The sequence below is a fragment of the Urocitellus parryii genome, chromosome 11 (assembly GCF_045843805.1).
Source record: "Urocitellus parryii isolate mUroPar1 chromosome 11, mUroPar1.hap1, whole genome shotgun sequence".
NCBI lineage: Eukaryota > Metazoa > Chordata > Mammalia > Rodentia > Sciuridae > Urocitellus > Urocitellus parryii.
The window spans coordinates 10,027,487-10,054,152 of record NC_135541.1 but is presented as its reverse complement, the minus strand read 5'-3'; the positions used below and the strand labels follow the sequence as shown (position 1 = coordinate 10,054,152).

At 47.0% G+C, this 26,666-nt stretch overlaps 2 protein-coding genes across 5 annotated transcripts in view; both read right to left on the bottom strand.

Annotated features, from left to right (window-relative positions):
• Positions 1 to 1,402, bottom strand: part of Plekhm2 (pleckstrin homology and RUN domain containing M2) — a 36,657-nt gene extending 35,255 nt beyond the window's left edge. For both annotated transcript variants that reach the window (XM_077791097.1, XM_026400769.2), the window contains exon 1: positions 1,290 to 1,402. In XM_077791097.1, the coding sequence (XP_077647223.1) occupies positions 1,290 to 1,349 (60 nt within the window). In that variant the 5' untranslated portion in view covers positions 1,350 to 1,402. The remainder of the gene's footprint in view (positions 1 to 1,289) is intronic.
• Positions 1,403 to 13,603: 12,201 nt separating this feature from the next.
• The window catches only part of LOC113191134 (protein DDI1 homolog 2), a 46,414-nt gene continuing 33,351 nt past the window's right edge, over positions 13,604 to 26,666 (bottom strand). For 2 of the 3 annotated variants that reach the window (XM_026400768.2, XM_077791442.1), the window contains one exon: positions 13,604 to 21,975. In XM_026400768.2, the coding sequence (XP_026256553.1) occupies positions 20,126 to 21,975 (1,850 nt within the window). In that variant the 3' untranslated portion in view covers positions 13,604 to 20,125. The remainder of the gene's footprint in view (positions 21,976 to 26,666) is intronic. The other variant, XM_077791443.1, reaches the window with a different exon arrangement.

The window sequence follows — 26,666 nt, the reverse complement described above, 5'->3', positions numbered from 1 at the left end:
GCGCCTGGCCCGCCTCAGACCTTGAAGAAGCAGAGCTGGTTCTACCACAAACAGAAAAGTACCAGCGCCATGCTAGACACTCTCATACTTCTATTAAATCTTCACAACAACTAACTTTATTCCTGTGTTAACAGATGAGAAACTGAGACAGGGTGAGGTTAAGGTTATGGGTTACTAATTGTCAGGGTGAGGATTCAATTCCCCAGGAGCAGGACTCTAGAATTCTTGTTCTCAACTGTGATGCTAGATGGGCCTTGGGTTGGGATGCACCCAGGGATGAGTTTCCGGTTTCTAGTGAGCAACTTATATTTTCTGGGATGCATTACAGCTCAATAAAATGTGCCTGGACAAACACATAATTTCTAAGCATCTTGACAAAGCACACCCAACTCCTTCACGAACAATAGCTGGATGTAAAGAGTGGATCTCTGCCTTCAAATGATCCATGTTTTACATGGTTGGTGCCCATGTCTACCACCTCTCTGTCTAGGACTTTCCCCAAGTATTTTTTTGAAGTTTAAAAACAAAATTGTTAGCCTTCCTGGAGCCATAGTTGGCCCAGATTAGACTGGAAAGGTCGGCAGTCTGACAGATGCACTGCTTTGTGCTGTACATGTGTAATAAGAATTGCAATACATTCCGCTGTCATTTTTTTTAAGTCAATAATGATAATTTTAAAAAAGATGCTCTGCTTTTTAACAAAGTCCTTGCTCCTCCTGCACTCCTCCCAGTGAGTAAGACCCCATTGCATTCGCAAAGCTCAGAACAACAAAATAAAAGTTCATGGGACCAGCCGGCCCCTGGGCTTTTTGCAAGATTATTTGGGGTCTACTTTTCTTTTAAGCCACACTTGTCTTTAGGAAGGGTAAAACTGCTGGCCCGGGTCACTTTCTGAGGAATGTCAGTGGGACAGAGCAGTTATTCACACACAGGGTGGTTTCACGAGTCCCCTGGTCTGGTCCCCTGAAGTGGTCTTGTCCCCACCAGGTCGTCCCCAGCTCCCAGATTCGGGGCTGACCAGGTGACCCAGGGATCAGTCATAAACAGGGGACACCCACTCCGGCGGCCCCGAGGGTCGCAGGATGAACTCCACCTTCTTTCCTGGGACGGCCCCCGACGCGTGCCCTTGACAGGTGCTCCGCAGCACCTGGCCCCGCCGAGGGGCCCTGGCTGGACCGGCCCGGGGTGCGGGGACCGGCCGCCGGTGCAGGGACGGGACGCGGCGGCTCAGGCTCCGCGGCTCCGAGGCCGCCGCCCCAGCCCTGCGGCCCGGCGGCGGCCGCGCTCACCTTCTTCACCGACAGCGAGATGTTCTCCAGGATCCGGTCCTTCACCTCCCGCGGCTCCATGGCGCCGCCGCCGCCGCCGCCCCGCCGCCGCTTCCCGCGCCGCGGGCCCGGGGCTGCCGCCAACCGCTGCCGCCGGCCGTGCGGGGGCTCCGTCGTGCCGGCCGCGGGGCCCGGCGCCCGCCGCCCGGCCCTCGCCTCGCCCGGGCCCTCGCTCCGCCGCGGCCCGGCGGCTCCCGAGCGGCCGGCGGGGAAGGAGGCCGCGGGCGGTGCGCGGCGGCGGCGGCGGCGGCAGGAACTGATGTCAGGCGGGGCGGCGCCAGGGCGGCGGCGGCGCACGCGGGCCTGCGGACGGCGGCGGACCCCGGCCCCGACCCACCGCGGCCCAGGGACCCCGCCCACACCCCCGCCTGGGCCCCAGACCCGCCTGTGCCCAGGACCCCACCTTCAGACCCACCTGCGCCCAGGGACCCCGCCCCGAGACCCGCCTGGGCCCCAGACCCGCCTGTGCCCAGGGACCCCACCTACAGACCCACTTGGGCCCAGGGATCCCCACCCCCAGACCCGCCTGTGCCCAGGGACCCCCACCCCCAGACCCACCTGGGCTCAGGGACCCCCGCCCCCAGACCCGCCTGGGCCCAGGGACCCCACCTACAGACCCACCTGTGCCCAGGGACCCCACCTACAGATCCGTCTGGGTCAAGGGACCCCCACTTACAGACCCACCTGGACCCAGGGACAGCTGCCCCCAGACCCGCCTGTGCCCAGGGACCCCACCTACAGACCCGCCTATGCCCAGGGACCCCCACCCCCAGACCCGCCTGTGCCCAGGGACCCCGCCCCCAGACCCGCCTGTGCCCAGGGACCCCACCTACAGACCCACCTGGGCCCAAGGACCCCCACCCCCAGACCCTCCTGTGCCCAGGGACCCCCACCTACAGACCCACCTGGGCCCAAGGACCCCCACCTACAGACCCACCTGGGCCCGGGGACCCCCACCCACAGACCCGCCTGGGCCAAGGGACCCCCACTTACAGACCCACCTGGGCCCAGGAACCCCACCTACAGACCCACCTGGGCCCAGGGACCCCCACCTACAGACCCACCTGGGCCCAAGGACCCCCACCTACAGACCCATCTGGGCCCAGGGACCCCACCTACAGACCCGCCTGGGCCAAGGGACCCCCACTTACAGACCCACCTGGGCCCCAGACCCACCTCTGCCCAGGGACTCCCACCTAAAGACCTAACTGTGCCCCGGGATCCCCACCTAGAGACCTTCCTGGGTCCCAGACCCACCTGTGCCCAGGGACCCCTGCCTACAAACCCGCCTGGGCCTGGGACCCCAGCCCAGAGATATACCTCTGCCTACAGACCATCTGGGAGCCCAAGACCCCAGCCATAGACCCTCCTAGCAGCCCTGGACCCTGGTCCACAGACCCACCTGGGCCCAGACCCACCTTGCCTGGGAACCCTGCCCACAGACCACCTGTGCCCGAAGACCCAACTGAGCCCAGGACCCCTCAGCCAGCAGACCCCACCAGAGTCCCCCTGGGCCTCCTCAGTGCTCAGACCCAGGCCACTGGGACCCCTCAGCCAGCAGACAAAGGCCCCAGCACCCTACCTTGGCCCTGCCTCCAGAACCCAGTGTTGCAGTAATTCACTTGCAGGTCAGCATGGGAAAACAAAGAAAAAGAAGAAGCAGAGCAAGCAAAGCAGCAGCAGAAAAAAAGTCCTTTATTGTGTACAAGCAATCTTTTTATAGTATTGTGAACAAAGAAGGCAGCCTTCCAACATCAATAAATCAGGTCTTTCAGCTAATTAAACATAGCGCATAGAAGTTTTACTTTCTAATCAGAAGTGACCCGCTTCTCATGGCTAATCTACTTTTGACCTGGAGTATGCTGAGCTCTGCTCTTAGTTTAGAACAGATAAAAATTTTTCTCAGCGCCCTCCTAGCCCATTTGGCAGAACATCCCGTTTGTAGGTAAGTTCTCCCAAGGTCAGCAGACACCTCGCTTTCAAGCATGTCTGTTGTTACCTATCTAAACCTTGAAGAAGCCTCTCGTTTGCGAGTAGACTCTCCCAGGGACAGCAGACATCTCGTTTTCAAGCATGTCCGCTGTTACTTTATCTAAACCTTGAAGAAGCCCCTCGTTTGCGAGCAAGCCCTCCCAAGGACAGCAGACACCTCGTTTGCAAGCATGTCCGCTGTTGCCTTTCTATATCTTGACAGAATATCCCATTTGCAGGCAAACTCCATCAAGGACAGTAATAGTAACGCAGTCACATCTGATTCTCTACACCCAGGCCACCTGGGCCCCATCAGGTGGCCACTTCCTAGTCGCTCATGCTCAAGGAGAGCCCTAACCTTCAAGTTGCTCCAGGTTCCTGGTGACCCTCTCCACCTCCAAAATACACCCTCTTAACTTCTCCTTCAGGTCTAAGGCCCTTCCTACCCAGATCCCACTTTTTCAGACCCACTATCTGGAGAGCCTCCGCTCCCGCATCCCTACCTCCACCCCATCCCAAAATTCACCAAATCTACACTTAGGAATTCTCAGTCTCCTACCTGGCTCAGTTCTCTCATTTGGTTCCCAAATAGATATGCCCTCACACATCCATTAGTCTCCTCTTTAATTCTTAGCCCAGTTCTGAGATCTGGCTCCCCAGTCTTTCCTTGTCCCTTCTCAGGCTGTCTTATCCCTACAAGTTACCCCAGCAAACATCTGAAACTCCCACAGGTCATCCAAGAGGGGCCCCGCCCCACATACATGCAAAAGATTCCCCATTTCTTGGTTTTCCAAGGAAGAAGCCCAAAGTGGTGATGGTTTGTTTTTGTGAGACTGGGGGTTGAAGCCAGGTTTTTATTTTGTGACAGGCTCTAAGTTGCTTAGGGCTTTGCTAAAGTGCTGAGGCTGGCCCTGAATCTGTGATCCTCCTGCCTCAGCCCTGAGTCGCGCTTGTGCCACCGCACCTGGCAGTTATTCTGTTTTTATGTGACTGGAGAAGGGGACAAAATAAGCTTGGGAAAAGGAAAGAGAAGCTCTTCTCAGGAAGCTGGGATTGCTGCATTCTTACCACTTCGGGGCCAGGACAGAGCTGCCAATACCACCAGTGATGAGGGCTGGAGTGCGTGCGCCAGGTACACTGGGCTCCCGTCGCCTCCTGTGGCCCCTCTTGTACACATGAAGAAGTCGAGGGCCGGGAGTTCAGTCATTTGCCTGCAATCATACCACAGTTGGTGGAGCCCAGACAGCAACCCAGGCATTGGCTCCAGAAAACATTCCTCTGCTTTTCTGGGCCTTTACATTTTTACAGACTATTCTAGGAGGCAGCCCTGGGGGCTCAGGCTAACCTTTATGGAAAGAATCAAAGTCTCTATAGTAACAAAATTACTTATTCTTATGTAAGAATAAGTAATTCTTAGGGCTGGGATATAGCTCCATTCGTAGAGTGCTGGCCTCCCATGCACAAGGCCCTGGGTTTGATCCCCAGCACCAAAATAATAATTCTTCTTCAGACTGAGTTCAGGAAAATAAAAGATGGCTCTGTGGAGCTGGGCAGAAGGCAGAATAAGGATAGGTGGAAATTAAGGCTGTAGTTCCTAGGTAGGCAGAGGAAAGATTGAGGGCAAAGGACAAGTTACTTTGAAAGACAAAAGAAGTAGCCAGGTGTCTAAAGGTGTTTGTGGCAAGGAGGAGGGAAGTGTACTTCCCTTCCCTCTCCGTCCTGGCTGGGCCTGCACATCCCAGTCTGCCAGATGCAGTAGCCCTGGCTCATGAGGACCCACTCAGCCCAAAGTCGAAGCAAGCTTTGTGATCCTTCTCTGCTGTGAATCAAGCCACCTTCTGCCAAGCAAAACAGTCCTATGATTGGCTGTCTATTGGCTGTCTGTGGCAGATCCAACAGGTATTTTTATTTCTTGGTTATATACCTGGGGTTTCTACCCGGTCTCTGTGCCACCACACCCAGATGAAGTGACATCTCTGCCATATTGTTTTCATCTGCATACATTGGGAGATGGTCCCATTCAATTTTTTTTTGGGGGGGGACAGGGGTACCAGAGATTGAACTCGGGGACACTTATTTTATTTAGAGACAGGGTCTCACTGAGTTGCTTAGCACCTTACTTTTGCTGATGTTGGCTTTGAACTCGCCATCCTCCTGCCTCAGCCTCCAAAGATGCTGGGATTACAGGTGTGTGCCACCAAACCCAGCTCCCCATTCAACTTTTAACAACATTGGGAGGAACATTCCGTCTCCTTGCCTCCCGGGTCTCTAAGGTTTGCACAGATATGTGAGTGTGTGGCAGAAGAGAAGCACATTTTAGTCCAACAGACTTCTTACAGGGAAGGAAAAGAGGCCAAGTTTGCGTTCATGTGCAAATAATTGTTCCATGTATAGAGTTCAGACACTCGGGATCCATCCTGTTTGTCACAAAGAGGGCAACTGAAAAGCACACGGTGCCTATCCACCCTGCGCTGGGAGTCACTTAGCCTTCAACTTGAAGCCCATTCATTTCTTGCACAAGAGTTCACCAGTCACATGGGACACGCATGAGACTCTGAGTCAAAGGCATCAAGAATCAAAAGCTTCTGCTGATTCAGGACAGGGCCTCAGGCAAGTCACCGGCAGTAGTTCCCAAATCAGTGACACAGAAAAATGATTTTGTTCTTGTTGATTCTTGTTTTTGTTTTTTGTTTTTTAATATTGTCTTCCCCAAGTCTCATAGTGCTAAATGCCATCAGGTGAGGAAAGACCCCAGAGAGGGGCACTAGGTCTCTTTATTCTTCTTTCCAAAGATGTATGTGTACTACCTCAGAGAAGGAAAAATAGGGGAAGAAAATTCTGGCAGCTTCATCCTGTCACACCCCTAAAAAGTCATTGGACAGAATTTTTTTTAAATGGGGGTGACCGGGGTGTAATTTGGTGATAGAGTTTTGTCTAGGGTGTGAGGCCTTGGGTTCCATCCCCAGTAACAAAAAAAAAAAAAAAAACATGGAGGAAAGGAACTGATTCCTCCCTTTTCTCGCAACTCAAGGCAAATATATATTTGTGTTTGTAGAGGAAGGAGGGAACACTTGCTTGGCAACCAGACTTGGGAAGCTGTTTCATCCCCACTGGAGAGAAGACAAGGGAGGCTGGTTGTTATAACCACAGCCATCTGAGGTCTCAAACCTCATCCCCAGCACCTGAGCGCAGACACTCTACGGTAAACCAAAGCAAGACGGTTGGAATCTAGGCTGTTTTACTTTATCTAATTTTTGGTACTGGGGATTGAAGTCAGGGCTGCTTAATCACTAAGCCACATCCCCAGCCCTTTTTATTTTTTTAAATCTGAAGACAGGGTCTCACAAACTTTTCTAATTTCCTCCTGAGTTACGAGGATTTCAGGTGTGTGCCATACTCAGCCCTTTATATTTTTTATTTTGAGACAGGGTCTCACCACGTTGCTGAACCTGGCCTTGCACTTGCGATCCTCCTGCCTCAGTCTCCTGAACGGCTGGAATTACAGGTGTGCACCATCACATTGGGCTTGGCCATTGCATTTTAAAGCGTTAAACATCCAGTTCTGCTGGACACAATGGCGCACACCTGTAATCCCAGCGGCTCAAGAGGCTGAGGCAGGAGGATAGCAAGTTCAAAGGCCAGCCTTGGCAATTTAACGAGGCTCTAGGCAACTCAGTGAGACCCTGTCTCTAAATAAAATACAAAGTAGGGCTGGGGATGCGGCTCAGTGGTCAAGTGCCCCTGAGAGTGCCCCTGAGTTCAATCCCTGGCACCAAATAAATAAATAAATGCCCAGTCTTTCCCATTTTCATCTAGTCAGCATGATGAGCTGCTAAAAATTGGGACATCAGCTGTCCCCAATAACTTCCTGTCACAGAATTTGGAATAAAAGTCGTGCTTGCACTGGGTGTGGCAACTTTAGAATTAGTAATAATTTTTAAAAACCCTGTTGGGCGTGGTGGTGCATGCCAGATACTTGGGCAGCTGAAGCAGGAGGATGGCTGGCACCCTATCTCAAAATCAAACATCGAAAGACTGATGAGGCAGCTCCGTGGTAGAGCATCCCTGGGCTCAATACCCACTACTGAAAACAGACAAAAACCAAAGCCACATCTTCTCTGGCCTCCAAGGCCATGGTGGCTGATCTAGCCTCCCTCCACTGACTCATCTCCTGATCTCTCTGCTGATATGTGGTCACCCGAAAAAACCTTCTGATAAACATATTAGCCTGTTCACACCTGAGGGCCTTTGCTGAGAATGTTCTTCCCAAGCGTGGCCAAGGTCTGTAGCTGTTTGCCAAAGTCCGTACTTGGTACAGCAGTAGCATCCCGACCAGGTACGATGCTGGATGACATTTCCCAGTCCCCTTGGCAGCAGACATGGCTGTGCGAGAAAGTCCTCTCCAGTGGAACACGGTCAGCAATAAATGATCCCAGCCTGAGTGGACGCCCCTCTTCCCTGCTGCTCCATCTTCCATCAGGTGGGAAGAAGCCAAAGGGAGGTCAGATTCACAAGAGGGAGGAGCCTTGTTCCCTGAATCACTGCCTGGAGGAGAGCTGCCCGCCAACCAGGACCGCCTGCCTGGGGCTCCGACATACATAAGATATAAACCTTTGTTGTGATCCATTTCCCCAATTTGGACTGGGCGCGGTAGTGCACACCTGTAATCCCAGGGACTCGGGAGGCTGAGGCAGGGTTGTAAGTCCCAGAGCAGACTCAGCAATTTAGAGAGGCCTGGTCTCAAAATAAAAAACAAAAAGGACTAGGGACGAGGGTCAGTGGTAGAGTGCTTGCCCAGCCTGCCTGGGCCCTGGGTTCAACTCACAGTACTTCACAGAGAAAGAGAGAGTCGGGCCTCTTGATTCCTTCTGCCTAACCTAATATACCCTAAGGCCTCACCTGGCAGGAGCCTGCCCATCAGTCAGCGCTCAATTTAAACTTTATCTCCTCAGAAGACTTGTTTCTTGGTGACCTTGAGTCCCTCCCAGCATCAGTCAACTAAGTCCCCCTTTCCACTACCTGGCATTCATGGTTTTGCCCCACGAGGCTCTCCAGAGGCTGTTACGATGCCAGCTCCCTGGGGACACCACCCTGGCTCAGTGCTGTGCCCACAGCGCCAACTCAGTGTCAGGCACTTGTGACTAAATGTTCGTTAGATGAATATCTCCTGATGATTTTTTTCTCTTTTTGGGGGACGGGGGGTACTGTGCTGGGGATGGAACCTAGGACCTCAGGGCTGATAAACATGGACTTTACCACTGATTACCTGTCCCCCAGCCTGCTGATGAGTTTTTAATTCTTGGGATTCAGAAAAATTTGAGTTGGCCACGGAAGTAAAAGATCAGAAAGAGAATTGAGAACAAATGTAAGGTTGCTTCTCTTTGCCCCAGATGGGGCCTTTCTATTCTAGGGAGACAATGGGTGAGGGACTCTGATCGCCATCTTCACAACCATTAGCAGAGAGGTACTGGGGTCCTAAATGAGTCTTGCATGTGAGTATGATAATTAAAAAAAAAAAAATCCCTGCTGGGAGCATGCCTGTAATCACAGTATCTCAGGAGGCTGAGGTAGGAGGATCACAAGTTCAAGACCAGCCTCAGCAACTTAGCAAGGCCTTAAGCAACTTAGTGAGACCCTGTCTCAAAATAAAATAAAAAAGGCTGGGGATGGGCTTAGTGGTAGAACACCCCTGAGTTCAATCTCTAGTACTAATAAATAAGTAAATTTTAAAAAATGCTATTTCCCATGGAAGCCTGCACACTTACTAACCTTCGTATGTCCCCCGTCTGTCTTTTAAATCTACCAAACTCGAAGTCAGCAGTCCTCAAGGGTTGGAATCTCTACACCTGCAAACTGACCTCACCGACCTGGCCAGGTTCCAGCCACAGTTCTGCCATGAGCCATGCCACGCCACCGGTGGCACAACCCGTTATGGCCTTTGAAATGAGGAAACTGAGGTAGTATAATGGTGTTCGTGGATTTATTTACTCAAAACTCACTTAAGTGGCTCCTTTGCACAAAGCACGGTTCCTGGGCACGGAGGATGGAGTGGTGGAAAGGACCCTCCCCTCCTGGACCTTACATTCTTTTTTCTTTGGTATTAAGGGGTTAAACCCAAGGGTGCTTAACCACTGAGCCCCATCCCCAGACCTTTTTTTGTGTTTTATTTAGAGACAGGGTCTTACTGAGATGCTGAGAACCTCACTAAATTGCTGAGGCTGGGTTTGAACTTGCGATCCTCCTGCCTCAGCCTGCAGAGCTACTGGGATTACAGGTGTGTGCCACCATGCCCGCCTGGCATTATTTTTTTATGTAGAGACTGAATCTCACTGAATTGCTTAGGGCTCACTAAGTTACTGAGGTCGGTGATCCTCCTGCCTCAGCCTCCTGAGCACTGGGATTACAGGCGTGCGCCTGGCCTGGCGCTGACAATCTAGTGGGGAAGAGAGTCATGAGTGCCATGCAGGGAATGCCAGGTGGCAGTTGGTGCAGAGAAGGGAAGTGGCGTCGGAAGTGAAGGCGGCCACAATTTTAGATTAAGTAGCAGGAGAAGGCCTCAAGGGGTGACACTGGAGACCAGGAGGTATGAGAAAGCCGTGAAGGCACCTGGGAAAGAGCGTTCCAGGCTGAGGACCAGCAATTCCAAGGCCCGTGGTGGAGTAGGCATGGTGTCCTGGAGCCGGGGTGGCTTGGAGCGGGTGGAAGGGGGGCAGGAGGTGAGGCAGAGAGGTGAACAGGGGCCTTGGCGGCATTGAGAGGACTGGCTTGTGCCTTGAGTGAGATGGGAGCCCACTGGGGGTTTTGAGGAGAGGCCCTAATCTAACAGAACCCAAAATGCAGGTGGAGAGAGGAGGAACGGGAGACCTGTCCCAAAAGTCCAGGACAGCGGGGAGGGTACCTGGGACCAGGCTTGTAGAAACGACCAGACTGCTAATATATTTTCAGGTGGAGCCGACCGGATTCAGGACAGGTCTGATGCAGGAGGCACGGGCTGGGTGACGCAGTGCTGCGGGCTCAGCGCACTTTGGTTTCATATATCTGGGGCTGGGCAGGGAAAATTTGGCTGTTAGTGACTTTCTAGGAGGAGCCAAGCCACACTAGCTCTGTTGTTCTAGGACAAACTCCCTAGTCAAGGATTGGTGATTGGTTAATCCTGTTAGCACACGACCAGCTCTGAACCAGTAAACAGTACCCACAACAATTTAGCCCTTCCTGAAAGATGGAGGTAGTTTGCCTTGCTATATATCTTGAGATTTAGATTTTTTTTTTTTTGGTACCAGGGATTGAATTTGAATTTAGGGGCACACAACCACTGAGCCTCACCCCCAGCCCTATTTTGTATTTTATTTAGAGACAGGGTCTCACTGAGTTGCTTAGGGCCTCACTAAATTGCTGAGGCTGACTTTGAACTTGCAATCCTCCTGTCCCAGCCTCCCGAGCTGCTGGGATGACAGGTGTGCACCCTGACGCCCGGTCAGCTCCGTCTCTTCTTATCGGACACCAGCAAGTCCACATTTCCCAGCTTCTCCTTCCACTGGCTGAGGCCAGGTCTGTTTGCTGATTTGTGTGAGAAATGAAAGCACCATTTCCAGGTCTGGCCCATAAAGACCCTGGAGCTGCGCTTCTCTCCCCCATCATCTCCAGTTCAATGAGAGAAATGGCATAGCTGCTGCAAGCCTGGCTGCTGAATGGCAGCGTGGAGTACGCTGCCCTCCCTTCCCACTCTCCTGACCAGGGCCAGCTGGACTGTTGATGAAGGAGAAGCAAGGCTCTACTGGTTAGGCTACTGATATTTGGGGTTGGTTTGTTCTAGCCGCCCACCTTAACTAGTACAAACATCTAAAATATGATATTGTGCTCCCAGGAGCTGTAGGCTGGGGCCAGGCACTGCCTAAGCTGCTGTTCTCCGGGGGGACCGTGTTCCCAGCACCCAGCTCTACCCCAGAAGGCATCTTCCCTCCTGCCTGCTTAGGGTTGCAAGTAAAGAACACCTGATTTAGGTAAAAGAGAACCCGGGAAAGGCCTTAAACAAAGACAGACTTATAGTTTACTTTGTATTTTTTTTAAATAAATGCACTTTACATTTAAAAAAATTTTTAAATAGGGCTGGGGATATAACTCAGTTGGTAGAGTGCTTGCCTTGCATGCGTAAGGCCCTGGGTTCAATCCCCAGCACACACAAAAAAAAATTAAAAAATAAAATATGATACTGGTTTGGTTGTTAAAAAGGAAATTGAGCCAGGTGTTGTGGCTCATGGAGGATCACAAGCTCACAGCCAGTCTCAGCAATTTAGTGAGGTCCTAAGCAACTTAGCAAGATCCTGTCTCAAAATAAAAATAAAAAAGGGATAGGGATGTGGCTCAGTGGTAAAACATCCCTAGTTTAAAAAAAAAATGTGGGCTGTGTGTACAGCTCAGTGGTAGAAGAATGCTTACCTAGCCATGTGTGAGGCCCTGGATTTGATCCCCAGAAACACACACACACACACACACACACACACACACACACACACACAAAATTTCCTTTTTCTATATTTCAGGTAAGAGAGAAGTTTGAAATAAGCCTTTGAATACCAAAGTCCAGTAAGACACAGCCCTATAGCAAAAATCTTATTAAAGTTTAAAGTTTCCCCAGATATATTTCAGATGAACTTGAGGCAGGTGCCATTGAGAGCAGAATGGCAGAGAGCCAGCAATGAATCAGGCTGGAAGGATCACTGGCATCACAGGTACGGTTATTACAGGTGTGGTTACCACCACGCAGAATGGACCCAAAGCAAAAATTCCAAAACTTACTGAGTAAATAAATTGTTTTGTCAAAGAAACCACCAAACCTTCCAAGCCTCTGGAGACCGTCAGGCCCCTAGATGTGCACCAGCTTACTTTTTTTTTTTTAGTTGTAGATGGACACAATATCTTTGTTTATTTTTATGTGGTGCTGGGGATCGAACCCAACATCTCACGCATGCAAGGCAAGCGCTCTACCACTGAGCTGAAGCCCCAGCCCAATAATCAGAATCTTTTTTTTTTTTTTTAAAGAGAGAGTGAGAGAGAGAGGGGGACAGAGAGAGAGAATTTTAACATTTATTTATTTTTTCTTAGTTCTCGGCGGACACAACATCTTCATTTTTTTGTATGTGGTCCTGAGGATCGAACCCGGGCCGCACACATGCCAGGCGAGCGCGCTACCGCTTGAGCCACATCCCCAGCCCAATAATCAGAATCTTAAAGCTTTTCATAATGCCTTTCCGGTGTGATTTCTAATTGCTGGGGCCAGGGGCCAGTGACAGTTGAATTTCCTGATTCTCGTTTCCTAGTAGGATTTGCTACTGCAGTCCCTGCTCCATCACTGTCTATAGGGAAAGATCAGGTTAAGTACCTGAGTTCAGTTTGTCAGACCATAGGAGTCGCAATCAAGACCCGAAGGAGAGGATAGGGCACCACTGGTGACTGTGACTTGTCAGTGGGATGCCAGGACTAAACATAGGGCCACGTCCTTTGGGGAAATGGTATGTGTGGTCTGTGAGTGAGGAGAAACTGAAGGACTACTACCTGACCACCAAACTACTCCTGGTCTTCTGGGCACAAAAGTAGATCACACATCACAGGGCCTTGCAGTCTGGTATAGCCACGTGACCGAGTTGCAGCCAGTGAATTATGGGTGGGGAGGCCATGTTCACCACTTCCAGGCCTGGTCCACACCGCATCTCCTTCCCTGGCACATCAGCTGGGTGGTCATGTCCACGGAGACTGGGAAGCCACATGCTGAAGAGGGCCGATCCTGGCAGTTAGCCTAGAACACTGCCTGCCTGCACCAGGAGGCCCCTCCCCAGGGCACACGACTAGACAGCTATCCAACCTCTGGGATGTCAGCTTAGCATCCTCCAAATCCTGAGGTTAACACTCTGAATGACACTCCTCACATCTAAGGAGCCCTCTGGGTGCTATTCTCAGCACTTTACATGCATTCACTTCTTTGATCCCAGCACCACCCTGAAGAGCCTTTGGCTTACAGACAGGAAACTGAGGCACAGAAAGTCAGGCAATTTCCCAGTCACTCCTAGCAAGCAACAAGCTGGAGCTCACACCCAGCAGCCTGGCTCCAGACACATCTCAGTCACCGCACCCAGGGATACAGAGGGCATGTCTTTTGTATCAGAAGGTGGCTCTGGGCTGCTCATTTCTTCTGTGTTCAGGCACACAGTCACAAATCACAGTGCCTGGGTATAAGGGGCAGGAACACGGAGACAAGGACAAAAGTGAAGTCACCACCTCAATTTAAAAGAAATTGATCCAACAAAAACTCTTATGATAAAAACTTTATTGTCTTAAATATCAAATGTTTTTACACACCACTTTTTTCTTCAGAAAGTTCCTATTAAAAAAGAAAATAAAGTGTTTTGATTATTTAGGGCTGACTTACATTTCAGTATGTGACAAAAATTCAAACTCAAAGGCATCTATTTCACTCAGCTGCAGACAGATCCTATGTTCAGCCCTAAACCCTAAATGGCACAACGCAACCGACTTTGGGATTCCTGAGTTTGGTTCCCTTAAGTTCTCAAGAGTTTTCCTAACTCTCAAAACCAAAGCATTTGGGAGTGAGTGAGCCACTGGCAACCTGTCTTGCCAGCCTAGTTCTTAAGATGCAGTAGTCTCAAAGCTCAAAGAAGAGTCAAAACATCTTGCAATATATGAGCAACTGCAAGAATAAGGGAAAGAAAAGAAGGGGTTTCGTTTTACTACAGCTTGCCAAATATGGCTATAAAACTGGTAAACGACTCCTTCTTGAGTGCAAAGACCATTAGCCCAACTTGCCACGAAGACGAGATTTGGAATAAAAACATAGAAATTATTTTTCATGATAGGTACACAGTGACAAGGCAAATTCAGTCAACGTGTTGAGTTGCTGAGTGGATCACCAGGATTATCTCAAAAGGATGATCAGGGCAGTGAGAACAGAAATCTAAGCAGTCAGATGGTCATGTTTGGGATGGGGAACATAAACTCAAAATCTGTGGGGCTTTAAGGAAGGAGTAAATGGTCTGGCTAAGGAGCGGACAAACCAATCTGACTAGCTCTGGCATGAAATGCAGGTCCACCCTGTAGGCTACAGATGTGTTCCTTCAAGGTAAAACAAACTCTTGTAAAGAAAATCATCTCCCTTAGATGCATTTTCCCAGGAAAAAAAACGCCCAGCACAGTTCCTCCCTGTAGCTAAGGAAAACCTTTGCATGGTTTAGAGAAACAGTTCTGTGAACGGCTCCTCATCTAGCGTTCTGTACCACCTCGCCATCATCTACACAGTAACTTCTTTAGGTAGAAGAAACATTCTCTAACGCTTTCGCCCAGGGACATCTCCTTGACAGGGTTCCTTCCATAAGATGGTGTCCTAAAACTTATCAGAGGGACCCTCTCCTGTTGTATAGCTCGAGGATCTGGATTGGTAACCAATAAACCCTTGGGAATGTTTCCTAGCTGTAAACCTCAGAAGTCACCAAGAGCTTAAGATTCAGAAATTCTACCTCTATGCTTCAGGACTACAACATATATTGTGACATTTTAAATACTGGGTTAGAGAATGTCTCTTTGATGGAGCGGTCCTGAATCCTTCTGTATATTAATCCTCCCTGCCATTCGGTCCCAAACCATCGCTTGCTACACTTTCTGTTCTAGATTCCCATTTTCACATGTGGCACTTGGCTGCTTTAAAATAGCACTGTGCTCACTCCTGGGAACCCAGATGGTCAGTACTCCAGAGCAGCCGCACTCAAGGGGTGTGGGAGGGCACTGCAGCATGGAAGGAGGTCTGGGCAGAAGGAAGAGGTGCACATACAGGGTCACCTTTCACAAACTGACTTCAGTCCTGCCCACCTACCTTCAGCATGCTAACCTGACTTCAGGTATTTCTAACAGATGTCACCTTTTTTTCTTCCTGATTTTGCTCTTAACATAAAAATTTAAAGAGTAATTCTAGGTTCACAGCATCTGATTCCACTATGAGCTTTCCCCTCAGTTGACTGAATTGGAACCAGCTGACTTTTAAAATAAAAAAGCATGCTATTAAACAAAAGATACGTCTTGCTTTTGAAGCTAAAATTTGCTTCGTGTCTCCCTACCAAAAGCTTCACAAGGGCAGGGTATTCCCATCTGTTTTAGTCACCCAAGTTCATCAGTGCCTGGCATGTGGGCATTTGGTGTTTGATGAATCAAGAAGTAGCAATAAATTCTTGTTCAACCTGATTGCATAGGCTTGAAGGGAGTAGCCAACTTCCTTTCCAACATGTATGATTTGATGGTACAACAAAAAACTTCTAGGAAGTGCTTTTGGTATGCCTGATGTAAAAACCTACGTAGCAACCCCCCTATCCAGGAAACCCAGTGATGGCGGTAAGCCAGAAAACCACATTGTGCCCTCCATCCCCAGGAGGGCTTCTTTCAAAACATTGGATTCCCTCGGTATTCCCACTTCTATTCCCCACCAAAACTTGATACTGCTGCTATTTGGAGAAACTAAGGCACAAAGGAAAAACAAGTACATCAAAAGGCCGTCCTAAGTTCTTCAGTTTATTCCATGAGCTCCTAGGACACTCTACAGAGTATAAAACTTGAACCTAGACTTCACCTCTAATTCTCAACGACAGTTGACTTTGTTAAGAGATATTGGCATTATTCTCAGGGGAACAAAGCCATTTCTCTTTTGTAGACCAGTAAGAAGTATGTTCATCTTCTAGGATGAAAACTTGTGATAACTGTATTTCTATTTCAGCCGCAGACCACACTGTCACCAATCTCAAATGAGAAATTTTGGCCTTTTTGGCATTTGTGCTAGAGAATGCACATTCCTGCTGGCATTTCTTATTTATATGCTTGTATTTTTTGGTGCTGGGGATTGAACCCAGGGCCTCATGTGCACTGCTGCTAAGCCACACGCCCAGCCTGGTTAGCTGCTAATGGTGCTTGCCCCTGGTTGGAAATCTGAGCTGCACAGTCACCCTGCTCACCCCGGACCATGGCAGCTACAGGAAAAAGCATTCAGAATACAGTGTGACTCTCCAGGCTGGTTGCTTGCAAGGCAGTTTATTATACAGATGGTGGGCAAAAGCCACCATAAGTGAAGAATGTGTCTAGATATCAAAATTGCTTGTTTTTAATCTATGTAAAATCAACTGTAAGACATCTGTCAATCACTGTATGTATGATAGCTGACACATGTATTTATAGACATGAGCTGAAAAGTCAAACAAACTAAATTTCTATGGCTTCTGCTAGAGGTGAGAAAACTGGTGAGGGAAGAACAGGCAGCTCTCACAGGAACTGGAAATATTGAAATCAGTCTCATGTGTCCTTCCTAGGCAACCCCCTGCTAGAGAAATGCTTTAGGAGAAAATGTGGGGACTAGGAGCCTGCAGCCACGAGGCTGCAAGATAGAAAAGTGACCTTTTTTGCTGGGGTGGAACCCAGGGCCTCACTGGTGCCAGGCAAATGCTTCTCCACTAAGCCACCCACAGCCCCTAGCGGGAGTTCCACGAGCTCACCATCTGTGCAGCTTATTTGACCAAGCAACTGGTGACCTGTCACTGGCTAAAACCTAAGCTGCAGGCTGAAGGTTCCTGGGTGGCTGAGCCCTGAACAGGCACAAGTGGAAACAGTTCATACTGCTGAAGAGCCCAAGGAAGAGCTGTCTGGTTACCAAATGCACCTTCCACACAGGAACCCAAGAAATAGCCAAGTTTTACAGGAAAACCCTCTGCTCTTTGGTGAAGAGACCACCATTGGAAATAAGTATTGGCCACAGAATTGAGCACTGTTAGTCATGTAAAGGAGCTACCCACTGCTTCTTATGGCTGTTAGGTCAGCTGTTGACCAGAGGGCCAACAAGGAAATTTTTTTTTTTTTTGTACCAGGGATTGAACCCAGGGTCACTTAACCACTGAGCCACACCCCAGCCCTTTTTTATTTTTTCAGACAGTCTAAGTTGTTTAGGGCCTTGCTAAGTTGCTGAGGCTAGCCTTGAACCTGCAATCCTTGTACCTCAGCTTCCTGAGTTGCTGGTACTGCAGGCAAGCACCACCATGTCCAGCCCAATGATTTCATCTTATTCTTAGAAGCCTATCTAGAATCTCTATATTCCTGGAGTTGGTTTTTTTTTTTTTTTTTTTTTTTTTTGTGGTACTAGGGACTAAATCCAGGGGACCCTTACTGAGCTACATCCCTAGCCCTTTTTGAGACAGGGACTTGCTATGTTGCCCAGGCTGGCCTTAAGCTTGCAATCCTCCTGCCTCAGGCTCCTGAGCTGCTAGGACTGCAGATGTGCACCTCGTGCCTGACTTCAGAGTTCTTAAAATGCTAAACACTGAATAAAAATGGGACAATGAAGGTTCACTAGTGCAATGTTCCGTAATACCCTCTGCATGTTCCAGAAGTCACTCGAAGGCCCTAACAATGTCAACTTTATTTTTAGACAAATGGATAAAGATTTTAAAAATCAAAAGCAACTATGAAAGAAAATGACAAAAGGGAGGAGGATATTTGGCAAGTGGGTTAAGCTCATTTATAGTACTCCTAATAAGAATAACTATGTGACTACAGGTCTATTTGATTTTCTCCTAAAAATAAATATACATATACATACATAAAAAGCTACTGTAATGAAATCTTTTTCCAGACTGATATTACATATCCCACTTGGAAGTAATTCCCAAATATCCATGTTGTAAAAACTCAGTGGCCATGGCTCACCAAGCAAGCTGCGAGCCCATCTTCCCAGAGGGCCTTTGGAGAGAAGTCTACTATCATCAATAAATTCCCACCCCCCCCACCCTGCGGTCCCAAGGATTATAGGCTTGAGACACCCCCAAACCACTACCCATAAAGCAGACAAGGGGCCCTGCTGCATTGCTGCTGGAATTTGTCTCAATCATAGCACCAACTCCTCAGTACAATCACAGCTTGAAGAGTCAGCCGACAAACCCTCCGAGCAGTTTCCTAGTGCAACTCCCATCTTTGGTGTAGGGCAGGCAAAGGGTCCACAACATGCGGCTGTCAACAGGAGCACCCTAAGGGCAACTGGCTGACCTGCTGTTCAGGGCACCCTCTGGAAAGCAGTGAACCATGACTTTCTGTCAGCCTTTTGCTCACTTTAGAAAGGATCATGTATGTGACTTGCCATCCCCCTGCTGAACTCTCTCAGCACACATACAAACACAGCAAAAAGAAACTGGGATGGGGAGTCGGGAAATGCCTCTAAGCACCCCTAAATTAAAGTTCTAATCAAAAGCTCCTGAGATATGAGCCTCCATTTTGGTTGTGCTCAATGACTTGAATTCTGATGGGAAGAATGAGTTTTCAGAGAGAGATTTTAGACAAAATCATTTAACATGAAGATCAGAAATCACTCTTTGAAAACTTCTGGTTCAAACAAGTTGCAAACTATAACCTGAAGTCAGGGATTATCATTCTCAAAATTCTTTCCAAGAAAACCAAGATTTCAGATTCCTGCTAGGTCCTAGGAGAACAGTTTATTTTCCAGAAAAGTTACCTAAAACCTATCCAATAGGATTATTGCACAGTGGGGCCCACAGGACAATGACTTCCAAGGGCTAGTCTTTATATTAAAAAAGGCCACAATAAATACGTCTATATATTATGCCCCACTCTAACTTGACATGGTAAACATAAATATAAGTCTTGCTTAAAAAGAAACTCCTGAGGAAAGAAAGGGATGGAAAACTCTACCAAGGCCACTTGGGTCAGAAACTACAATTACTATTTTCACTGCCACGAAGGACAAACAGACTGACCATTCTAAACACCAAGATGAACCAGAGACAAGGTACCTATCACTCTTCAGTGTTATGCTCAGATCACAGTCCAAAGCGAACTCTTAAACTTCCTAGAAGACAGGTTAGAAATGAAGTAGGCTGCTGGCATTCAACTTGTTGGTGGAATTTGCCTTCTTCCTCAGTCATTAAGGGCTGAGATGTCAGTGAGATGCTCAAAACCCAATCTCTAGTAAGTTCCAGTGTTTACCTATTCACTCAGTCCTTGACATTTACAAAGGGAGCTACAATTGGGTCTTTCTTCCTTCCCTTTTTAAATCTGGGTAGCACCGTGTTTCACACTAACATTAATCCCTCCACCATACCCCATCCAATGTGGTAAGATACCTGGCAATCAACTCACGCAGCAGCCTGTGATGCTCAAAGCAGCCTGAGCTTCAAACCCTTCTGCTCACCCTATTAAAATGTCAAAGCCTGAGTACACAAATAAAAACATACTGCTCTAGGAAATATTAACTGAATTATTTGTTTCCTATTATAATTGGTTAATCATGACACATAGACAATGGGTATGATTCCAAACACCAAACTGTGTGGTCAAGTTTCTACACTGACGACTGAGTCAACAAGCCATCCCTGCCTACAGCACGGCCGCGGCATGAAGCCGGGCAGTCTCTGTTGCCTGGGTGGTGGGAGTTCTCATGGCTTCTGCTTTTCAAAGCATTCACTCTCATTCTAAAATGGTATGCTATACACAAAACCTCCATTTTATTCCAGAATACATCATCTTCAGAGAATAAAAAGCTTTTGTATGCACATTCTGCCAATACATTTAAAAAGGCCCAAATTTTAACAAGTAATATAGACAAATTCATCAGACAAGAGATCATAAATTACTTTGGCCGAAAAAAATCTTAAAAAAAAAAATCTGGCTCAACATTCTGCTTGCAGGTCTCTACATGTACTGCGTGTGTGTGTATGGTGTGTGTGTGTCGGGAGCTTCGGTTAAGGGAATGGAGTACGGGCTAGCCCACCTTCCCATAGTTACGTAGGAACTACAATGTTCTTTGCTAGCAAAACAAGAAGTGCAAGGTCTGCATTTCCACCGACTCGATGCAGAGCCCCGAGAGCTTCCTGCAGAGTAAAGCCCGCGCGGAGAATCCGGTCAATATCTGTGGCAGGAAAGACTAATGGTGGAAGAATGGAGGGACTTGATGGATGGCTGGTAAGTGGCTCTATTTCGAGAAATGGCCTTGCAGCTTCAGGGCAGACATTTTCTCTGGTTTCAGGTCTGGCTGTTATTGGATTCTGTCTGCCCTGACCCAAGTCTTTAACCAAAATGAAACTGGATGGCGAAGTTTGCTCAGAAGTCTGACTGAGTGCATCCTCCTCTCCTGCTACAAGTTTGGATGAAATTTCTGCACCTAAAGTACAGTGTAACTGATTAGATGATTCAGCTGAGGGTACAGTGACACAGCTGCTCTCACTTCCTGACTCCTTAGATTTGGGGACACTTTCCTTGTCAGCCAACAGGCTATCACCTGGACCCCTGAAGTTAGTATTTCCTACACCTTCTATTCCAGTTCCAGGGACAGTGCCCAAGTTTTCCATCTTGGCTGATACAGACCTGGCCTGATAAAAGGAGACTTGTGAACACTGTTCACTGTGGCTCAGATGCTCATTTTGGGTCCATCTTTCTGAAAAGCCCTTAATACCTGTTTGGCTCTTGGCTCCTTTTTCTGATTGACAGACAACTTCTTCAGACACACTCTCAGAAGCTGGCTTATTACTAATGACTAAAAGTTCATGAAGCTCTTTCAAGGCTGCTGTTACAGATGAACAAGACTCTTCTGCTGACTCCACAGAGGGCTCGCAACTGCCACAGAGACTCAGAGAGTGGGGGTAGCTGCTACATTCGTTGTTTGTCCCAGACCTTTCAGCACTGCTTTCTGGGGGCTGTAAATCCTGAGTGGAAACAGAACTATTGAGACTTCCCAGCAAGGGGTTACATTTTGATGTTTCTACTTCCATCAGGGGGTTACCTGAAGGGAGGTCACATGCACCAATGCTCTCGGGGCTGCCTGCTGAGTTAAGTACAGCAACTAGGGACTGTTCGACTACATCTATTTCCATAAGCGTTTCTGAATCCGTGCAGCCAAAGCGTCCTGAAAGTAGGAAACTTTCTTTTGTACTTTGAAGATCCACACTCTGCTGTAGCCCATCTCCTTTCATTGTAGTTTCCAAAGATATTTCTTGTTGGTCCTGCTGCCTCTCTTCGGGAAGTTCATGAAGGTCCCTCATGTCACAAAGATGTTCTTGGTCACGTGGAGCATCATGCTGTACAGCTTCATGTGGTTCGTTCTCTGGTTCTTCGTGAGGCTGAAAGCCACTTACTTGACTCAGGTTCTGATTTTCTGGAGGCTGACTCTTTTCACCTACAGCCACCTGTGACTCATGCATCCTTGTAGCTGTGACACATAAACTAGCTTCCTGTCTTGTGTGGAGACAACATTTGAGGCCCTGGGTGCTTCTTTCAGCAGATTTCTCCAGATTATCTGTAACAACTGCTTCTTCTGATGAATTATGCAAAGGCATAGCTGGACACTGGTCTGTAGAGGAAGCAGGACCAGAAAAATCTTGCAGAGGAAGATGTTCTCTTTTTTGGGAGTTTATCTGGAATTCAGCTGAAGCTTTCAAAGCCTTCACAGCTTTAGGTTCGATGCTATCTGGGTCACTGGGCTTGGTAGGGCAGACCGAAGCAGAGACAGAGCGAGCAAGACTCGTAGGATTGCCAATCTCAGGACTCCGTCCTGAAGAAGGGGCTGGATGGTTCAATCCATCTGAAGTTGGTAAGGATGACATTCCCAGTGAGGTAGATTCTTTACCACTTTTCTCTGTAACAAAAGGGAAACCAATAAGATTAATTAAGATAAGAAACGTCACTAAATTATCAGAAACAAATTTAAACAGGATAATAAAATTGGGACCCTAGGGTCTGGGGTTGTGGCTTAGCAGTAGAGCATTTGTCTAGCACATTCAAGGAACTGGGTTTGATCCTCAGCACCACGTAGAAATAAATAAATAAAATAAAGGTATTGTGTCCAACTGCAACTAAAAAAATAAATATTTAAAAATAAAATATAATTGGGACCATAAACTTGGAATTCTCTTTTATACTCTTTTAACACTCATTATGCTAGGTCAGCGCTCAGGTCTGAAGGACACTTACTTGTCTTTATTCCAGTTAGTCTAGAACTCTAGAATCCTCAAGAGTGTTTTCTTCACCATTCACCCTAAAATTGCCTGAACACTTATTAAGCATGCAAACTCTGAGGTACCATCCTCAGAGCAGACCCAAGAATCTACATTTTCAATAAGCTGCCTAGGTGATTTTTTTTTTTTGGGGGGGGGGGGGTTGCGGGGGAGAAGTACTAGGGATTGAACTCGGGCCCTTGACCACTGAGCCACATCCTAGCCCTGTTTTGTATTTTATTTAGAGGCAGGGTCTCACTGAGTTGCTTAGTGCCTTGCTTTTGCTGAGGCTGGCTCTGAACTCTCAATCCACCTGCCTCAGTCTCCATCAGGGATTACAGGGATTATAGGCAGGGGTGCGTCACTGTGCCCAGAGCCCCGCTTCCCCAAGTGATTCTTAAGCACATCACGGATCTCAGGAATCCTCACACTAGAATGATTTGTGGGTCCACACACTTTTTTGTGTTTCAAATGTGAACACTGAAATTACAAAACAGAGTCCAAAACCAGGTATACTTGAGATGGAGCAGGAATTATAAAGAGAAAGCAGAATTTACATAATGCTTGCAGGCCTCCAGAATACAAAGAAGCAAATGTTCTGTTTTATTTCTAGCCAGACTCTCCCAATCATGGTAAAACTGTGTGAGCATCTGACTCAGAAAACAAAAGTAAAGAACAGACATTAAATCCCAATCATTATCCTAAGAAATACTGCAACTTTAAAAGGATCATCAGTTATCACATTAATAGAGCACAACTAAATTAAGACCACTGAAGTACATTAAGGACAGGGGATTCCCCAGGGACAGCAGCATAGGGAGATCATCGCAGTGTGTCAATAGGCAATCTAGGTTCGCTGAAATTTACTCAAGTAAGACACAGGCTTAAACACTAGCTCAAGTCAGATATCATAACACCACCATAAAGCATCAGTTTCAACCCTCCTGATGTGGATCCAGTTAAAAGTTCACCTCTATGCAGATTCTAGTACATGTAGTTAAAAGTCCAAGGGCTGCTAAGAAGGCTGGCCACTATATGTTATATCTGGTTAGATGCAATTCAAATGATTTGGGCTGAATGTTAGCTTCTAATATGGGAGCTTAAGAAGGCAGTCATGATTCAAACAGCTTTATGTCATTCCAAATACTGGTTAACAGGAAACATAAAGCACTATGTCAGGAAGTTACTAACTTCTTATAAAACAATCTTACCTTATTTATAGTTTAGTAGTAAGCAGGAAAACATTACAATCTAGGAAGTTATTATTTTTATGAATCTAAGCAATAAGGCTGCCTCTAGAAGAAGTCCAATTTTGTACTAATGCTCACATAAAAAAGTACACTGTATGGGGACAAGGAATATGGCTCAGTGACAGAATATCTGCCTAGCAAGAATGAGTCCCTGGGTTTGATTCCCAGAACCACACATACACACAAATGCATTGCAATGAAATAGCCATATCAGCAATATGCAGCGGTATTACACAGGCCTGGTATGCACTTTTATTTCTCGCGATCCTCCTGCCTTAGCCTCCCAAGCCGCTGGGATTACAGGCATGCACCACTGTGCCCAGCATGCCAATTTTATAACCATGTGAGGTGAAGGGGAAAGCAGCCTCACTGGGTTTCATACTGACCACGAGAATGGCCCACAATCCCTCCTGAAGCTGAAATTTCAATTTCACCAGCCTAAGTAGGGAGGGATGGGCCAGGACTACAGGATGATTAGGAGAAGAGGACAAAGAAAATGGATATTAAGAATAATGAAATTATGAGGAATTTTATCCTGTTCTTACAAGGCAAGGGTTGGGAGACGGAAAGTAAATGCTATGAGTCAATTACAACCAGCCTGTAAACCTTAGAAAAGAAAGTCCTATTATATCACAAGAAATGGAAGTGGCTTGTTATTAATCCATGACCCTGGACAAGTCACTTGGCTTAAGTGTCCATTTCTTTTTCAAAGAGAATGAAAATATCTGCATGCTATAACTCCAGGTAATTATGTGCAGTATTATTCTCAGGAAAGAGACTCATGAGCTCCATAAAAACAGACATCTCCAAAGACGAATATATATACATATATATATTTTTTGGTGGCACTGGGGATTGAACCCAGGGGCACTCTACCACTGAGCCACATTCCGAGCCCTTTTTTTGAGACAGGGTTTTGGCTAGGTTGCCGAGGCTAGTCTCAAACCTGCGATCTTCCCGCATCAGCCTCCTGAGTAGATAGGATCACAGATGTGCGCCAACCAACACCTGGTGGTAGGGATAATGGACAATATACATACAAATGTCTATACAGGCCAGTTGTAAACATAACAGGGTGAAATGGTGAATGGCAGAAGCTAACTTCTAAAATTGCAGATAAGAGACTTTGAGACCACAGACATCAACTGGATGGAAGGCTGAGCACGGCGTCTGTAAATACCTGGTCTGGGCCCACTCCAGCCGCAGCACACACACCACATGCATCATGGCTTCTGACGCTCTGTTTGGATTAGGAAACAGACAAGCAAACCTGGGTTAGCACTGCAAGCTACACAGCATGCAGGGTTACAGTCTCCACGCCTTGGCCATCTTGAGACCAGGAACGAGCACAAAGTTGGGGAATGTTTCCACGGTTTGGGCATCCAAAAGATTTGCTGGCTGCTTCAATTCTCAACAGGTAAAGCCAATGTGTCAACTTCAAGATACTTTAATTGAATGTGTAAAGAAATCAATTTTACACATCTACACATAGAGAACTTCAGCAAATGTGTGAAAAGAGAAAAAAAGGAAATCCATTAGATGGAACTAGATGATAAGAAAATAGTCTCCGGGAATAAAGGTTAGTGAACATGTGTAAAAATCATTTTCCACATTTCTTAGTTGAGATTCATTTTTAGAAGAAACCAAACCTGACTTCTATCCTGACTTATCTTCTTTAATTTTCACCATTAGAAAACATTTAGATCCTACTCTAAATTAGTTTTCAATTCCTGGAAAAAAAATAAGTAGACTTTGATATAAAGCATGTATCAAAGAAACAGCTTTTCCAAAATATGTTCACCTAAAAACCAAGAGTTTTGAGGGGCCGGGGATACAGCTCCGATGATAGAGGGCTTGAATTGCATGTACAAGGCTCTGGGTTCAGTCCCCAATACCCCCCTAAAAAAATTGTTTTTGGGGGGAGTGGGGGTACAGAGGCTAAAACTAGGAGTGCTTAACTACTGAGAAACACCCCCAGCCCGTTTTTATATTTTATTCAGAGACAAGGTGTCGGTAAATTACTGAGGCTGACTTTGAACTTGTAATCCTCCTATCTCAGCCTCCTGGGCCACTGGGATTACAGGCATGTGTCACCACACCTAGCCATAATTTTGATTGTGATGATACTGGAAAATCATATTTCCAAACAAATAGGACCTGATATTACAGAATTATTTCACTAATTAAACTTAAGAAAAAATAAATATATTGTGTCTGTCTACAACTAAAAAAAAAAAAAAAAAAAACTTAAAAAATGACATGGATAAAAAGTGATTTCCTTTTAATTCTTTAAAATTGATACATACCCTTCACTGAGCTTAAAATATCTGTGGTATGTATTTTAATCCCCTAAACTTTTTATTAAAATAAGGAAATTACCAGAGAGGGTAATTATTACTTGCAGGTTAGAAAACACTGTTATCATCAGCTAGTATTTCTCCAATATTAGCATCATAACTATGAGAGAAGAAATGGTAATATATCCTCTCATTAAATATGGTATTATCATTAAGCTGACAAATTACGCCCCCCCTCAAATGGATAATTATGTATGTCAAACTCACTTAAGCTTACAGTGCTGGGTTTAAGAATAAAATGACTGCTTGTTGTTCAAAATTCTCCCCTTCCTTCAAAATATTTACACTGCAACTACAACTACTTTCCAGTAAAGTGTGGCAAAATCTGCTTAAATTTTAAAGTTCGTTATCTCATCCACGGGAGAAAGCTATTCCCTGAACTGATAACTCAAGTACATTTTATTCTATTAGAAAAAGCAATGAGATTAGTCATACTTATAAATTATTCTGGCTCAAGACTTTCAAATAACCCAAACTTGGAAGTTAATTCTTTTCAGCTTCTAGAAAATGAATCCCAGAGACACTGTTCCATTACAGGTGGGGATTTCAGCAAAACCATATTGTTCCATTTTACCCAGCAGTGTTGGCTCTGTCTTTAGGTTTAAACAGACTAAAACACTATAGACACTGAGAAAAAAGCATGGGTAACTTGACTACAATAGTTTATATACCGTTTTATGGCCTGACAACACCACTGTGATCTCAGAGCACAAAATGCTACATTTT